Raw genomic sequence first — 16,537 nt, 5'->3', positions numbered from 1 at the left:
TTCGGCTAAAGCTCCTTCAGGTCAAAGCTATTTAACTTTGGTGAAACATTCTCCCCAAGGGCCATGTGGTGAAGAGGGAGTGATTGGACTTGGAACCAGCCCCAGCTGGTGCCCCCACACGCCCCACACGCGCGCACACACACACACACACACACACACACACACACACGGTGCCCAGGCCGGGGGCACCCACAGCTCAGAGCCGTCAAGCTGGGCACAGTCTGAGCTTCAGGCGCAGGGGCCGGGGCCCCAGTGGGGATCTGGCCTGTCTGCTCCATCTGGCTCCAGCTCCTACCCTCTGACAAACAAAGATGTCAGACGTGACTTCCGGAATCGTCTCTGGCCCAGCATCTGCGTCGTCCTGGTTACGGCTCCAGCTGCGTGCTGTCTCCTTGCACGCTGGCTCTCGGGCGGCGGGAGGTGTAGACGCCGGCTCAGAGGGATGCGGGCAGGGCCTGGCTTGCGGTTTCTGTCTCTCGCTGCGCCGCGAGGGATATGCACACCTCTGTGCACACCTCCAGGGCAGCGATGTTGTGGCGGTTTTCAGCTAAAAGCGGCAGGATCTTCCCCGGCTGGGGGAGGGAGAGATTTGTCAGGACGAGCCCCCGTCAGTGTGGCCGGGGCCGGGCTGCCTGGCACACGTGGCGGGAAGCACGGGCGCTGCCCCGAGACGCTGGCCCCCTCCAGAGAAGCCGCGCCCTGCCCGCCAGCCACGCTGCTGTCAGGTCCCAGGTCATGGCTCTGCCTTTGCGTCCCCCAGTCTGGGACGGGGGCGGTGGTGTCGGGGGTGTGGTTGGAGAACACGGGGCGCTCTCGATGCCCTGCTTCCCGCTGACCCATCACGCGTTCCTGGCTTGCTCGGGTTGGGGTGACGGTGAAGTGGGCCTGAGCCTCCTGGCTGCAGCGGAGGGGCGGGCACTGCGGCAGCCACAGGCTCCCGCCGCCCTGGGCACCGCAGCCCCAGGGGCCTCCCGCTCTCTTGCCTCTGAGTCTTCCCGGCCACGTGGTTGGCGGGGGCTCTCCAGAAACGGCAGCACCAGTAGAACCACGGGGTGGGGGGTGTGTCAGGGCCCAGGTGGGGCTCTGTGCGCACCAAGGGGGTTGGGGGTGGGGTTGTGGCGGAGGGACGCCATGTCCTTGTCTCAGACGCACGGCACGTTAGCACAGATCCAGCCTGCTATTTTTTAATTTGGTTTGTCACCCTGTGTCCCCAGGGAGTCTTGTGCTACCAGCCTTTGCTCCCGATGCTCCGTGGGCATCCTGCTGCCTCTTTGTCCACCTGCCCCCCTAAGCCACTTCACGGGGGTCAGGGTGTCTGAGGTGGCCATGTTTCAGGCTCCTGACACAGGCAGGTCAGTGTCCTCCCGGAGGCTGGTCCCATGCCCCAGTGCATCCTCGCACAGAGTGCCCAGCCCCGCCCTGCACCCTTGGGCGCCCACCAGGTGCCAGCGCTACCCATGACTGGAGGACCCTGGGTCAGGTGCTTCTCCGCCTTTTGCTGTCCAGGCTTAGAGGATGATCGAATGTGAGAGCCGGGAGGGCCCTTGGAGGTGGCCTGGCACCCTGGTTCCGAGGAGTGGAAACTGAGGCAGGGCGGCGGGGCTGCGCTGGTGGGGTCGTGGCCGGGACGCCGTGGGAGGGTCTGGATTCCCCCAGCGCCAGGGACACTGGCGGTCAAGTTCAACCCCAGACTCAGAGCCCTGCCCCTCAGGGGCACCCCACTGGCCACACAGGGGGCACGTCAAAAAGACTAAAAATATTCACTGAAGGAATAGGGGAGCAAAATCACGGGGAACTCTTCACCCAAACACGGTCCGCGCCGTGGGGAAAGGCAGCTTCGCGGGGCCTGCGGGAGGAAAGGCCTCTTCAGCCACACAGACAGAGAAATGTGCAAGGGCGAGGGGGCTGTTGGGACGGGCTGCCCGGGCCCAGACAGTGCCTGGCTCTGGAGCTGCTGCCGGCCCCTGGAATGTCCCGGAGGCGCCCTGGCCCGGGAGATGCCGGGGCTGAGAGGAAGGCAGAGGCTAAGGAGAGGGCGGTGGTTTGCCACCTTCCGAGTGGCTCAGCGTGTGCCGTCCTCTCTCCCTGTCCTCCCCCTTCCTCAGCCAAGCCCCGTCCCCTACTGTCCTCTCCAGCCTGCGTCTCCAGAACCTTCCAGTGCTGCCCGCTCTGTCATGACCTGGGAGATGGCTGGGTCCACGGAGCGGCCGAGCTGGGCCCCGCTTCCCCTGGGATGGCCGCGGGACCCTGGCCAGCCCCCTGCCCTGGCCGTGCCGCCAGGGCTGCCCGTGCAGCCAGCTCCTCTCGCAGCACCCTCCCCTCCGGCTGGCCCGCCGCCACTCGCTGCCCGCGGACCCCGCTGCGGCAGAGGCCTCCTCGTGCAGGGGGCCTGGCTGCCCCGGTGAGGGCGCCCAGGGCTCCCCAGCCGAGGCCCTCCCGGGCGGGGTGTCTGCGTCCGTCCCGTCCCTCTCGGCGTGGGGCCAGCCCCTCCCCTCTCTCGACCTCAGTTTTCGCGTCTGTGAAATGACTTCCTGGGGGGCCCAGCGGCTCTACGAGCCACGAGGATGCTCACGGCTTTACACGCCTCCCCCCTCCCCAGCCGACGCCTCCCAGGAAGCACAAGTCCCGAGGACCCGGCTCCTCAGCAGCCCTTCTCTCCGGCAGCCCAGCACGGCTGTGCCCGAAGAAGCCCCTTTCCGGTGATGTCTGGTCATCCCTCCACCCCGGGCGGCGGCCTCTCCCTTCCCAGGGGCTGCGTGGCCCCGTCTGGTGTCCGTGACCATCCGTGGAATGTGAAGCATGAAGCTTGATCGCGTCACCGCCTTCCCCCGGGCAGAATGGCACGTGCGATGAGGAACGCGCTGGCTCTCCAGGAGCCCTTCTGCGGCTCCACGTGCCCAGAACTCCTGCTCCGGGAAGCAGGGTCTGGCCCTGGGGTGGAGTAGGCTAAGCGCCTCACCGCCGACCCACACCTCATGAGTCTCTTCTCTCCTAGAGGTAGAATCTTAAACCCACGCTCAGGACCAGCCCCCCTGGGGGTTCTGCCCCCAGCTCCCTGCCATCCCCTAGAGGGAAGGGACTTTGCAGCCATCAGCTGCTCTCCCCTCAGCTGGCGCCGGCTCTGGCCCTCTGCCGCGTGTGCCGTGGCCCAGCTCCGGCTCCTCCAGCACAGGTGCAGCCGCCATTCATGCAGCCTTCAATAGAGCCCATCAGCTCCCAGAGCCACTCCTTTGATTTCTCTTCTCCAGCATTATCACGACAAAACTAAAGGGCAAGAAAGAGACCACGCTCGCCTCCCAGCCTCTCCAAGCTGCAGAATTCCCAGGCTGTGCTGGAAGGCTCACCCTGGCCGGGCGGAGGGCAGGTGCTGCCGGATGAGGAGAGCTGGTCTGGGCGGGCTCTGTCCTTTCCACGTAATTCAAAGAGGGAGAAGGGACATGTCAGGAGGAAACATGCATTGAGTGCATTTCAGAGAGCCCTGCTCCGCGTTGCACCCCTGCTTCCCCTTCTGCCTTAATTCGTGGACACTCTAAATTATTTCCAAAAAAACAGTGTTAGAGACGGAGCGAGGCGGCAGGGCGCTGTCGTCAGCATTCCCTCTTCCTCGGGCATCGCTGGGGGTTTTCATCCTGAAGCATGGCACGGAGGCAGGGAGTTTTGGGCCACGGACCAGCAGAACCACTTCAAAATGAAGACAGGATTTTCTGTTTTCTTGAGATCTTCCCCTAAAACTGCCCGAGGAGGGAGGCCGCCCCCAGAGCCGCGGGAGGAAGGCCTGCCCGACCCCTCGGGGACGGGAGCGCGCGCAGGAGCGCGGGGAGCTGGACCCGGTTGCCCAATCCGCCCATCCCAGCCGGGGGCGTGGGCGGGGAGCGCAGAAGTGACCCCGGCGCTCGGGAGCAGCAAGTCGAATGCCTCTGTGACTCCATCACCGTCCACTCAGAGGAAAACACCGCTGCTCCAGCCTCCCATTGCTGGAGCGTCGGGAACTTCTAACGCCAAGAAAGGAAGAAAACAAGCGGCTATTTACGAGCTCCCTCCTCCGGGGCGCAGCCGCCAGCCGCGAGCCTGGAGCCCGGGGCGGCCGCTGGGGCCGGCGGGGCCGCGGGCGCCCCCTAGCGAGCAGCCGTGGCGGCGACCCGCGCGCGTCCTGACGCCCGGGCGCGCACAACCTCGGGCGCGCACAACCTCGGGCGCGCACAACCGCCGCTGTCCAGCTCCCGCCGGGCGCGGGGCGGGGACGCCAGCGGGGCCCCGGAGCCCGGACTCAGCGCAGGATCCGACAGGGTCGTCCGCGGCGCCGCAGCCCGCGCGGGAGCGCTCGCGCCTTGGAAGCCGCCCGCCGCGCGCAACTTCCCCGGGGAGCCAACTTCGGGCGGCGTGCGGCCCCGCGCAGGTAGCCGGCCGCGCGCCCGGCGGGACGGGGCGGCGCGCCCCGGGGAGCGGGCCTCGGCGCCGGGCGGGCGGGGTGGGGACTCGGGCTCTTGCGTCCTGCAGACCCGCGGGGTGCGAGAGATTCGGGGTCGCGCGGGGACGCGGAACCCGCGGCTGTCGGGGGCCAGGGCGCACATGGGTGCCGAGCCTTCGAGGCTGCTGGCCGCGGAGGTCCCCGCGGGAGAGGGCTAGGCTGGGGAGGGCCCCGAGCGGGGGCCCGGGACGGCGCCGGGGCGCGCTGGGGGCGGCACTGGGGCGCGAGTTCCTCCCTCTAGGAGGGGCCTCCGGACAGGGGCGTCCGCCCCAGCGGCTGTCGTGGAAGTTCGGGGCCGGGGTTGGGGGTGGCTGAGCTGCTTAGAAACCAGAGCTTGCAGAGGGTGGGCTCGAGCTGGGGTCCCGGGGCAGGAGGCCGGGGGGCACCTCCAAGGAGGTAACTGGAGTCAGGGTTACGGAAGAGGCGGCTGGCTGGGGCCTCTCCGGAGGGCGCTGGCCGGGGCCCGGGTTGGGAGGGAGCTCGGGAGGTCTCTGCGGGAGCGGGCTGGGCTGGGAGGTCCGGAGCGCCGGGGCTGCGGGGACCCTCCCCTCTCCAGCCGCGGGGGCGCCGGGCCGGCTCTGGGGCTCGAGGGGTCCGCACGTTCCCGCGCGTTGCCAGCGGCCGGGGCGGCTGCACCACGTCGCTCAGGGAGACCTGGGTGGTTTGCGCTCCTGGGAAGCCCTGGAGCGCCGCACGCGCGCCCGGAGAGGGACGTGCAGATTGTCTCACGGCCCCGGACGTCTGTTTCAGGGTGTGACCCAGCAGCTCGGGGAGTGCCACCTGCGGGGCGCCCCCCTCCCCAGGCTCGCCGGGACCTCGCGTCGGGCTCCGCCCCGCGCGCCACACCTGGAAGAACTTGGAGGAGACCGGCGCGGGCGCGGCGCGGCCATGGAGGGCGCGCTGGCCGCCAACTGGAGCGCCGAGGCCGGCAACGCGAGCGCCGCGCCGCCGGGGCCGGGGCCAACCGCACGGCGGGGCCGCCGCAGCGCAACGAGGCCCTGGCGCGCGTGGAGGTGGCCGTGCTGTGCCTCATCCTCTTCCTGGCGCTGAGCGGCAACGCGTGCGTGCTCCTGGCGCTGCGCACCACGCGCCACAAGCACTCGCGCCTCTTCTTCTTCATGAAGCACCTGAGCATCGCCGACCTGGTGGTGGCCGTGTTCCAGGTGCTGCCGCAGCTGCTGTGGGACATCACCTTCCGCTTCTACGGCCCCGACCTGCTGTGCCGCCTCGTCAAGTACCTGCAGGTGGTGGGCATGTTCGCCTCCACCTACCTGCTGCTGCTCATGTCGCTCGACCGCTGCCTGGCCATCTGCCAGCCGCTGCGCGCGCTGCGCCGCCGGGCCGACCGGCTGGCCGTGCTCGCCACGTGGCTCGGCTGCCTGGTGGCCAGCGCCCCGCAGGCGCACATCTTCTCGCTGCGCGAGGTGGCCGACGGCGTCTTCGACTGCTGGGCCGTGTTCATCCAGCCCTGGGGCCCCAAGGCCTACATCACCTGGATCACGCTCGCCGTCTACATCGTGCCGGTCATCGTGCTCACCGCCTGCTACGGCCTCATCAGCTTCAAGATCTGGCAGAACCTGCGGCTCAAGACGGCGGCCAACGCGGCCGCCCAGGGCCCCGGGGGCGGCGAGGCGGCGCGGGCGGGGGCGCGCGGCCCTGGCGCGCGTCAGCAGCGTCAAGCTCATCTCCAAGGCCAAGATCCGCACGGTCAAGATGACCTTCATCATCGTGCTGGCCTTCATCGTGTGCTGGACGCCCTTCTTCTTCGTGCAGATGTGGAGCGTCTGGGACGCAGACGCGCCCAAGGAAGGTAGCCGCGGGGCGCGCGGGGTGCGCGCGGGGTGGGGGCGCGGCTTGCGGGGAGAGGCCGGTAAGGGGAGCTTGCAGGGCGGGGCAGAGTCGGCCCCGGTCATCCAGAATCTGAGATCACTGACTACGGGGGGAACTGGGGAGCTGGGGGGGCGCCCCTCCTTCCCCAGCGGAGCCTCCATCTTCTGGGAAATGCGGTCCCGGCCAGGGGCGGCTCTCCCAGCCAGTGGGGAGCTGGGGGAGAAAATGAGGAGCCCTTGGGTTACCTGGGGGGAGCTGGTTAGTTGCTAAGGACCCGAAGCTGAGGTCGGGGACTGGTGCTCCCGCTCAGCTGGGGGTGTTTCCCACCTGCGCTGAAGACGCCGCCCTTTACGCGCGCGCTTGTTTGGAAACTTCTGCTCTAAGGGCGCGGCTGCCTGAACCCCGGGCAGCAGGGAGGTTGCCGTAGGATCCATCCTACGCAGTGGTGAGATGGGGGCGTGAGCAGGGGAGGGGAGCTCCTGTACCCCTCGTCCAGGGAGGCAGAGAGGTGAGAACCGTGGCCACAGCAAGGCAGGTGGGGCGGGGGTGCCGGGGACCAGGGCGGCTTCTGCTGGGGCTGGGGGAGGGGCAGGAACTGGCTGCCCTGGAGGCGGGTGGGGAGAGGCGGCCCTCCTGCCCTGGGGGAGAGGGGAGAGGTGGCCTGTCTGAGGCTGGGGGGCGGGGGGGGGGCGCCTAGGAGAGCAGGGAGCGCCTCCAGTCGGTGCCTCTGCACCGTGCCGGCAGCGAGTGAGCAATCCGCTTCTCCAGGGAGGGTCAGCGGGTGCACGTCATGTCCTCCCGCCCCGGCCTCCAGCTTGTCAGGCTCTGGACACACTTGTGGATAAATCACCGCTGCCCCCCAGGAGTCTTCAAGACAGCTGCCCTGGGCACTGGAACCCAAGGTTGCCCCAGGCTCTGGGCTCTCTCCCGTCTGCCCAGTGCTGGCCTCGGGGGCTGCGGTCATTCACCTTCTTGACCAGCGGCAGCGCCAGGCCTGAGGCGCCCCACCAGCGTGGCTGTGAAGGGTCAGCAAAGCCAGCACCTTGCAGAAGGGACTCGGGGCAGGGAAGACACGTTCCCAGTCGCACAGCCGGGGGCAGGCCCTGTGGAGCCTAGACTGGTGGTCCCAGCCCCACCCCTGTTTCTCCTGCCGGTGCGGTGGTCTGGTAGGTGGGCTTGGCTGCTTCTTTCCCGGTTAGAGGAAAGCGTGGGCATCCCGGAAACCCAGGCCCCTCCCGGCCCGCCTTGCCTGCTGCTCTGGCTGTGCCGAGAGGACAGTGCAGGCCGAGGGCACTTGTGACAGCAGCCCCTTCCCGTGGGTGGCGCCGGTCCCCCTGGGAGGGGCCCCTCTGTCCAGAGGCCTTGGGCTCTGCTCTGGCCACCAGCCTGGCCTCGGGCTGGCAGGGTCGGAGTGGAAGCGCCCACTGGCAGCAGCTGGGCTAACCACAAGGAGTAGGCTGGGCCTGAGGCATGGAGTGTTGGCTGTCCCTTGGGTGACGGGGCTGTCTTGAGGCTGCAGCAAGGAAGGACACCAGTCCCGCCCCCCCCCCCACCCCAGGCCTTGCTGAGCCCTGGGGAATGGCCTACAGCCCGGAGTCGGGCCAGGCCGGATGGAGGCGGGAGCAGGGAGACGCAGGGAGATGGACCTGCCCCTGCCTCAGCCTCAGCCAGAAAGCCTGGCAGGACAAGGCCGGCCCTCAGCCTGCAGGGCCTGGCCCCACAGAGGGGCACAGGCTCCACACTTCCTGCTCGGGGCAGTTGTGGGGCTCCTCACTGGACTCGAGCCCCACCCCCTTTAGGCCTCACTGTCTCTGACGTGACCTCACACCCCACAGCCCTGTCCCGTCCTCCCCCGGGGTTCCTCCCCTGCCCTCCTCCATCGCCCCAAGCGCTGCCTCCGCGGGTTCAGAGCTCGCCACGTATTGAGGTACCGTGGGGGGCACCAATCCAGGCACACGGCCCAGTGACATGGTGGGAAGGAACTGGGGGCGCACAGGACAGGAAGGCCCCCCCGTTCCAGTTCCAAAAGCACCAGATGGAAGAGGGAAACCTCCACTTCACCATTTCCATTGTCTGGAAGCAAAAGCCCGGAGACGGGAGCCCGCGGGACTGAGCCGTGCCAGCTTCCCAGCCCGGCAGCCCCTGCGCTCTGCGGCAGGCAGGCCCACGCCTGGTGGGGGGCTCCAGGGAGGCGACAAGGACGGCACCTGGGGGGCCTCATCTCCAGGCTGCCCGATGCCGGCGGGCTGTGGAGCGACAGCTTTGCGCGTCTGTCCCTCGCCCCGCCCGTGTCTGTCTCCCTGGCAAAACGGGTGGAAGGGGTGCTGTGCTCCCCCACAAGAGCCTGTGCGGCAGGAGGGGAGAGGCTTTCCAAAGAAAAATAGTCCCAACGAGCCCTAGTACTGGGCTTTCCCATGTTGTGAGATTTCCAGGTGCAGGGCCCGGGGCTTTGAGGGGAGGAGGGTTGGGGGGATGGGGGGCGGCCTGACCCCCTGGCCAGCCAGAGGTGAGGCAAGGTGAGGCGCAAGGAGAGTGCCCCCGTGTGGAGCTGCCGGGTGCCTCCCCTGTGGGTCCCCGCAGGCTGCCGCCCTCTCTGAGCCTCAGCAGCCTCCTCTGCAGAGGAGCGTCCCCAGGGCTCCATCCCTGTCACCGCCTCCCTCCCCCATCCTGCCTGTTTTGCTGGGGTTCTTGGGGTTGGCTTGGGGAGTCTGGGGGGATTCTCTGGGAACAGAGTTTCCTGAGCCGTGGGTGCTGTGTCCAGGCAGCCTGTCCCCGGGGGCCTGTTCCCTGTGTGCGCCAGGGCCGGGCCCCCTCAGCCATTGCTCTTTGGGTGATGTGTGGGGCGGAGTGCAGAGGTGGGCTCAGGAACAACAAGGGCTTTCTAAGCCATCGAAACCCCCAACAGCAGAACTGCTACCTGGTGAAGATGTGAGCGCCCCGCCAGGGCAGCCAGGGGGAGGCCGGGGCACCCCGCGGCCTGGTGCTGATGGGACCTTCCCTGCCCATCCTGGTTCTGTGCCCAGCCCTGGGGTGGCCCGCTCACCCCCGCCCCGGGCACTGTGCCCAGGTCACCCCTGGATGCGGGGAGGGTGGGCAGGAGAAGAGGGCATGGATTGTTCTCGCCCACGAAGCCCTCGAGTCTTGGCCCCACTGGGCATAAATCGCTGGTGCAGGGACAGCGAACGCCACACTCTTGTCCGATGAAGCAATTTCAAGTTCTTTTATGTTCTTGGCTAATGTCAATGTTTTCCTCTTGGGTCTCTGCCCCTAGGTGACTTCACTTTTTTTTTCTTCTCCAAAGGTCTGATTAATAGCAGCAAAAGAGATCTGGTGGGTGAGGCTTGGCTGCGTGTTTTTCCCCATTTGATGTCTGGCTGGGGGTGGTGAGGGGGCCCTGATCAGGGGGAGGCTGGGCCTGATGCCGCCAGAGCAGGGCCGGAGCGCCCCAGGATGGCCCCTCCTCGGCTGGCTACTGCTGCGCCAAAGGCACCCCCCACCCCCTCCGCCCCGGCTCATGGCTAGGGGCTGGGGCGGTGGGTGACGGGTACATACCCGTAGGTATGCCCCTGCAGAGAGCTGACTCGCCGCCCCGGCTGTGTGTTGGGGCACAGCGCCCCCTCTCCAGGCCTCGGTTTCGGCACATGAGAAATCAGACCAGTGTCTGCAGCTGCCCAGCCCACTGCTCATCTTGGGTGTCACAGCAAAGTGAGGCACGTGGTCCCCACTTTACATGTGCGGAAACTGAGGCCCGGGCAGGCAAGATGGGTCAAGAGTGCCCCTGAGGAAGTGATGGGCTGGGGCACGAAGCCAGGTCATGCTTGGGGACTGCTGCGCCCTCCTGCCACTGCTCCCTCCCCTCCAGCTCTAGGCCCCGCCCCCGCCCACCAGAGTGGAGCCCACCCTCTCTGGGGTGGGGACATCCCAACTCCTGCCTCTCTTCCCTGAGCCCCCAGCACACACAGCTCAGTTTGGTGTCACTGCTACCAAAATGGACATCACCACCAAAAATTCCTCAAATATTCTTGAGTGAACCACGGATCAGACCCCTGGGCAGGCAGGGCCTGAGCTAGTAGCCTACAAGGGAGTCCACCCTCTGCACCTCTGCTGGGCTGTGGCCAGCACTGTTGCCCCGGCCGGGCCTGATGCCACTGCCCACAAGTGCCTCTTGCTGGCTCCTCTGCTGGTGCTAGTCCCACCAGGGGATGCCGCCCCGGTCCCTTCTGTGGAGGCTCTTTCCTCAAAGTCCAAACCCAGTGTGTGGGCTGCTTTTCTGCAAGCTCCAGGGGTGCATTTCCCTTGCAGGTTGTAATCGTGCACCCAAGAGTTATGCAGTGCACAGCCTGAGCAGCTGGGCAGGGCGCCCTCACCCAGCCTCCCTTTCACAAAGCCCACCCTGCTTCCCCAGCTGGTGGGAGGGTCTCCTTCCTCCTCCAAAGACTAGTATTTTCATTCTTCAGACAGCCGTTCCGTCCTCCTGACATCCACTCAACCTCCACTTCCACCTGTCAGTCCAGGGAAGGGAGGGTTCCAGGAGCCCTCCCCGGCCCTGTGCCCACCCTGTGGCCCACAGGTGCAGGTGCATGAATGTGGGGCAGTCAGACTGAGGCTGTACCCCATAGACCTCTGGGAGGGAGACCCCCAGTTGCTCTCAGGCTGTGTCAGGGTCTTCCGTCCTCAGGTGCAGCCAGATGGGCGGCAGCCTTGATCCTCGGCAGCTGACTGGACCTGCCTAGAGCTCAGGGGTTGGGAGCAGGGCAAGGCAGTGGGGAGGTGCAGTATGAGGGGGGGCCTCTGCCCTCCAGGCCCAGGCCTCACACTGGGATGGTCTCTTGCTCCCTCTCCCCACCTGATCTTGACATCGGAGTATGAACTGAATTTTCCTAGAGGGAATTGCATTTGAGTCCAGTCATCTTGTTAGGAGGCCAAACTCCTATTGTCAACGGGAAATTGTCTTTTTGCCTTTCCAACCTGCTTGTGGTGGCGGCTGATTTATCAGGACTTCCTGTCTGCTAATTTCATGCTTCAATTCAATTCAGTCCCTTCTTAAACTCTTCTATTTTCCAGTCTCTTCTAGCAGCCAGGGACAGAGCGGTAAATGAGACACGGTCCCCAGTCACAGACTGTAAACACAAATAATGGTACTGTGAAGGGTGATGCGACAATAGAGCTATTTATTTCTCAAGTATTGGGAGTGCCCAGCGGCGTTCACTGATTCTTTCTACCGTAGAAAAAAAGTTAGTTGTGTTTCAGGGAAGGAGGAACATTTGAAAAGGGTTGTGAAGGGTGAATAGGAGCTTGCCGCACAAAAAAGCAGATTGAGAGTCCACCTTGAGATCACCGGACAGTCACTTGATCATCTTTCCCCCCAGTTCCCACCTGTATGAGCTGAGCCAGTGGGGGAAGCTTCTCAAGCCTCGTGTGACGTGCAGGAGCTTGTTAAAATGCAGGTTATGGTTCAGGGCGCCTGGGCAGTGGCCCGGCAGTCTGCCTCGGTAACAAGCATCCAGGCGATGCCCATGTATGCCCTGCCGCTGCCCACAGCTGTGCCTGGAGGGTCAGGCTTTAATGTCCCCCCATTTTTGCTGAAATGCACTGTTTGCCGTTCATGTGTGGCCCTAACTGACTGCAGGGTCCCCCCAACTCGTCTGCTCCCGGAGTGTGCTTCTTCCTCTGAACTGGCCTAGGAGGCCTCAGGGCCCCAGACTCAAGCAGGGATGTCACCGGAGTGTCTAAACGCTTGGTTCTTGTTCCTGATTTGGGCCCAGGGAGCAGCCTCACAGGCGCGATCTTCAGAACAGCTTTGCTAAGACGGCGCCGCCACACTGTCAGGCGTGGAGTGTGCTTGCAAAAATCACTTTGTGATAAAACAGCCTTCCATAGACCACTCCAGAATCCCCACAGGGCCCCTGTAGGTATAAGGGACTTGGGCCGGAATTCCTGATGTCCTGGGGGGTAGGGGAGGCCTGACTCTGGGGGTGGCCTTGAGCCAGGTGACCTTCTGGAGAAAGGGCCACTTACACAATGTTAACGGGCTTGATTTGATTCAGAGGGGCCCTGCCTGGGATTGGGGTGAAAACTCATTAGTTGCCTCAACAACAGCGCAAGGAGGCCCAGGGCCAGCTGCCTCCTGTCAGCTGCTCCAGGCTAATTTGGGCGTCCATGACACGCCCGCTGGGGCGGAGGGAGCTCTAGAAATCCCAACGGGGCGCTCTTGGGGCTTGATTCAGGCCAGGATGGTAGGGGGTGGCGGGGTGGGGGTGGGGGTGGGAGGGGGTTACACCGTGAGGGGCGCTTCTCCGTGGATGCGCAGTGCCCAGAGGGTTTCAGGGTCGATGTCCCTCTCCTGAGGATAAACTCGCCCGGCAGGGGGCGTGGAGATCACCCCTGGGTGTGGGCCGGGACGGGCAGGGCTGCTGAGGTGAGACGCTGCACTGTGGCTTTAGCTAAAGTTGCCTCAATTCAGTTAAAGAAAATTCCACACAGTGTCTGCTGAACAGGCAGGTGTGGCTGCTTAGCAATGTATGTGCAAACTGAGCCCCGCCCCTTTCTCTCCCGCGCGGGTGAAGCCTTGAGGGCAAGGACTTAGGTCCCAGGTTCCTCCATGGCTGGCACAGAGCGGGGTGAGGGGGTGCCCCGACCTCTCCCCTTCACCCCCAGCACCAATGGCCGAGTCCCCCAGGTGTGAGGGCCAGCCCTGGCCCACGCGTCCCACCTGCTGTCAGGGCTCGTACAGGGGAAAGGGATTATTTTATGGGGTGAGCAGGACAGACATGATTAGACCAGTCTCAGGGGGACCCTGAAATGCTTCTGTTGCCCAGGATGCCCCTCTTCCCATGGGGTTTCTCTGGAAGGGGTTTTCCGACACGGACCCCCTAGAGGTCTTGTACCCCATGATCCAGCCTGGGCTCTGGTTTTAGCTCTTTTTCTTTTAACTTCGGGGTGTGCGGGAGAACACACGTGTCTGTCACATGTCCCATGGGTTGTGGCTAATTCTGTCATTGATCAGGAGAGTCACATCTCTACCCAGCTGGCAGCCGAGCATCCCTGGTGTTTCCCCCACTGGAGCGCCCGGGTTGGGAAGAGCACTTGGCATCCTGTCTGATTCAAGCTGGCAGTGGTTCTGTAAAGAAGGCCCGTTATTGCTCCCACTTCTCAGAGGGAGAAACGGAGGCCCAGCGATCTGTTCGAGGACATGCAGGAGCTGGGGTTTGTGCGTAGGTCGGGGTGACTGGAGAGCAAAATCTTGCCCGCCTCACCTGGTGAAGGGTGTTGAGGGGTCCCTGGATCTCCCTCTTCCTTCTGTGACCTCCACCTTTTAACACCTGCTCCTCCTAAAACATCTGCAGCAAGGATGTGCTGACCTGTCCTGTAAAGGTTCAAACAGTAGATGTTCTAGGGTGTTAGGACTCTGGACCTGCCGCCTCAATTTCGCCTTGTAGGACAAAAGCCGCCGTAGACAACATGTGCGTGAACGAGGAAGTGTCCCAGTGAAAGCTGACTTGCAAAACAGGCAGCAGGCAGGCCTGGGCCGGTGGGCAGTGGCTGGCTGGCTCCTGACCTCCTCACCCTGGAGACTGGTAACCCGCCCACAGGCATTGTGGCTCCCCTGAAAGCCCAGGACTGGGGAAGCAGGTGGTGCATGGCCTTGCTGGGGCCCATGGCTGCCACGGGGAGCTCGCTCAGGGGCCCAGCCCTCCAGTTCTGCTGTGAGGGGGTGTCCTTGCTTTGGGACTGAGGGGTCACTCGCTGGAACCAGCCTGATTATGGCTGCTTAGTCCAGTTTGAAAGGGAATCAGATGTCCTGACTTTCACAGGGGCCCTTGCTGCATGTCCTCAGGGCCCTCACCCCCAGTCTGAGCTGCACTAGCCTCATGGGGGGCGGGGGGCGGGGCTAAGGCTTCTTGAAACTGCCCTTCCCCAGCCCTGGGGGACCTTCCCAGTCAGCACCTCCACCCCTGCTGCTTCCTCCTCTGAAATGACCTCCCAGCCAGTCTATCCACTGGGCCTAGGGCAGGAATTCCACTGCGGGGGGCTGGGGGTGGGGGCTCAATCCTTGCATGATTAGGATATTGCCAAATTTTACGAAGTCCAATGTCAAAATTCCAGAAGCCAAGATGCCCTTGGTTTGGGGCCACTTGAGAGTAAGCTCAGCTTCGAAAGGACCCCGGATCCCCTGGGGCCTGGCCCGGCCAGTTTGCCTCTGCGGCCACCAGGTGGGGACAGCTGCACTGGCCGGGGCGGCTCCCTGCTCCCCACACCCCAGCCTGGCCCAGGGAGACAGAGCCTCCGAGCTCGCTGACGCCCCGGCCTCTGTGACCAACGCTTCTTGGTTTTTTTTTTTTTTTTTTTTTTTTTTTTAGTGGAATAAATACTTGAAAGATTCGGTGTAAAGAGCGGAGCAAACAGCTCCCCAGATGAGCTGAGATGATCCCGTCTAATCCGCCCAGCTGGGAGGGCCGGCCTTTGTGTCCGCGGCCTGTGGCCTGCGTCGTTCCTGGCCGGCTCCCCTCGGCCACCCGCCTTCTGCTGCTGAGTCCCTCCTCGCTGCTCAGCGCCTTCCTGAATTCTGACTTTCTTGAGTTTGCCTCTTTCTTTTTATGTGTATGATTTGGAGGACATTCTATTTTTACTCTTGCTTGGTGATATTTCACCACATTTCTAAACTTAACTTCATCTTCTTACCTGTCCAAATCAAAGCACGGTTTCCTTTCATGCTGTCATAGCGGGTGACAGTCATCGTGTTGGTTTTCCCTTCACTGTTCCTCTATTATTAGCTCATTCTGAACATCAGAGTTCCCGCCTTTGCTTTCTAAATAATCTGTTTGGCAAGACTTTGGGCTTCTGTCTGTTGCGGTTCGCCCTTATTCCAGCGGCACCAGAGACACAGGCCTGAGGGTCTCACACCCAGATCCCAAGGGCCCCGACCCCCTCCCTCACGGGCCCTCCCCTGGCCTTGGGGGGTGGTTTGCGTTTCTGATAAGTTCTGGAGTTCCCGGATGATCAGGACCCCACCCCTAGAACACTCACCCTCTTCCTGGGGTGCCCACAGCCTCCGCCCCGCCTCTGTGATGCATCTGGACCTGACACCTCCAGTGTCCCTGTGAGCAATGGTTTCCCAGAGCTCGCTCTTGAGTTCTGGAATGATTCCAGGAAAGCTTTTCACAGAAAAGATGATGATTGAGGAGGATTCCTGAGGCTTCTTGCAACTGTCGCCCTCAGGTGCAGCCCTGAAGGTCTGGGTTGCCTTGTTGCCCTGCCAGCCTTGGGGGTGTGCTAGCCCTGCTGCTGGTGGGAGGTGTCTGCAGATTGGAAGGAACCCGGTTTGCTCCCCTGTACTCGAAAGTACTGATGAGGGTTTCCTCCGCCTTGAAGCTCAAGTGTGTGGTGAGCCCCATCTGGGGTGAATTCTGCCCAAACCACCGAGCTGTCAGGGTAGCGTGTCCGCAGCCCTGGGGTGGCCCGGGCACTGTCTCCTGTGCGGGCTCTGGTCGGGTTCTCGGGGTGTCTCTGGATGCTCTCGGGTCAGGATGGAAGCTCGCAGCAGGGATGTTTTTGAGGAGAGATAGGACCGGGTGGCTCCAGGGCTGGGCTGAGCAGGGGCAGTTGCAGGGAGCAGGTTGCAGGTGCCCCGCGCCAGGGTCCTGAGGGCATCTAGAACATCCCCTCAGCAGCACCTCCATCTGCGACCCTGTTCCCAGGACTCGCAGCCTGAGTCCGGTGAGTCGGGGAGCGCCATCCCGGTGACCCCGCTCTCGCTCTCCTTCCTTCCAGCCTCAGCCTTCATCATCGCCATGCTCCTGGCCAGCCTCAACAGCTGCTGCAACCCCTGGATCTACATGCTCTTCACAGGCCACCTCTTCCACGAGCTGCTGCAGCGCGTGCTCTGCTGCCCCTCACGCCACCTGCAGGGCCGGCCCGGGGAGACCAGCGGCAGCAAGAAGAGCAGCTCGTCCACCTTCGTGCTGAGCCAGCACAGCTCCAGCCAGAGGAGCTGCTCGCAGCCGTCCACCATGTGACTGCGGCGGCTCTGCCTGCAGGCTTGGGTCGCCCACCCAGACAGCCACCCCCGGGGCCCAAGTGTGTTTGTGTCTAAGGTACCTGTCACCTTGTGCCCCTCCACATCTGGGGGGGTGTATGGTGGGGTCTCCCGTCTGGGCTGGGAGTGCTCTGTGTGGTGGAAAGTTGACAGGGCTCGGCCATCACACCACCCCTCACCTCCTGGGCTCCCACTGTACTTCT

General features: G+C 64.2%; 1 protein-coding gene across 1 annotated transcript; it reads left to right on the top strand.

Annotated features, from left to right (window-relative positions):
* Positions 1-5,356: 5,356 nt before the first annotated feature.
* On the top strand, positions 5,357-16,336 carry OXTR (oxytocin receptor). The gene is given in 4 exon segments (XM_037522105.1): positions 5,357-5,423; positions 5,426-6,111; positions 6,113-6,278; positions 16,070-16,336. Coding segments are annotated over 4 exon segments (1,164 nt in total). The 3' UTR covers positions 16,315-16,336.
* The last annotated feature ends 201 nt before the right edge of the window (positions 16,337-16,537 follow it).

The sequence above is a fragment of the Talpa occidentalis genome, unplaced genomic scaffold (genome assembly GCF_014898055.3).
Source record: "Talpa occidentalis isolate TD23 unplaced genomic scaffold, MPIMG_talOcc4v2.1 talOcc4.10, whole genome shotgun sequence".
In the NCBI taxonomy this organism is placed as follows: Eukaryota; Metazoa; Chordata; class Mammalia; order Eulipotyphla; family Talpidae; genus Talpa; species Talpa occidentalis.
Note: the sequence above shows the minus strand (reverse complement) of the source record. Positions and strands in the feature narration are given on the sequence as shown.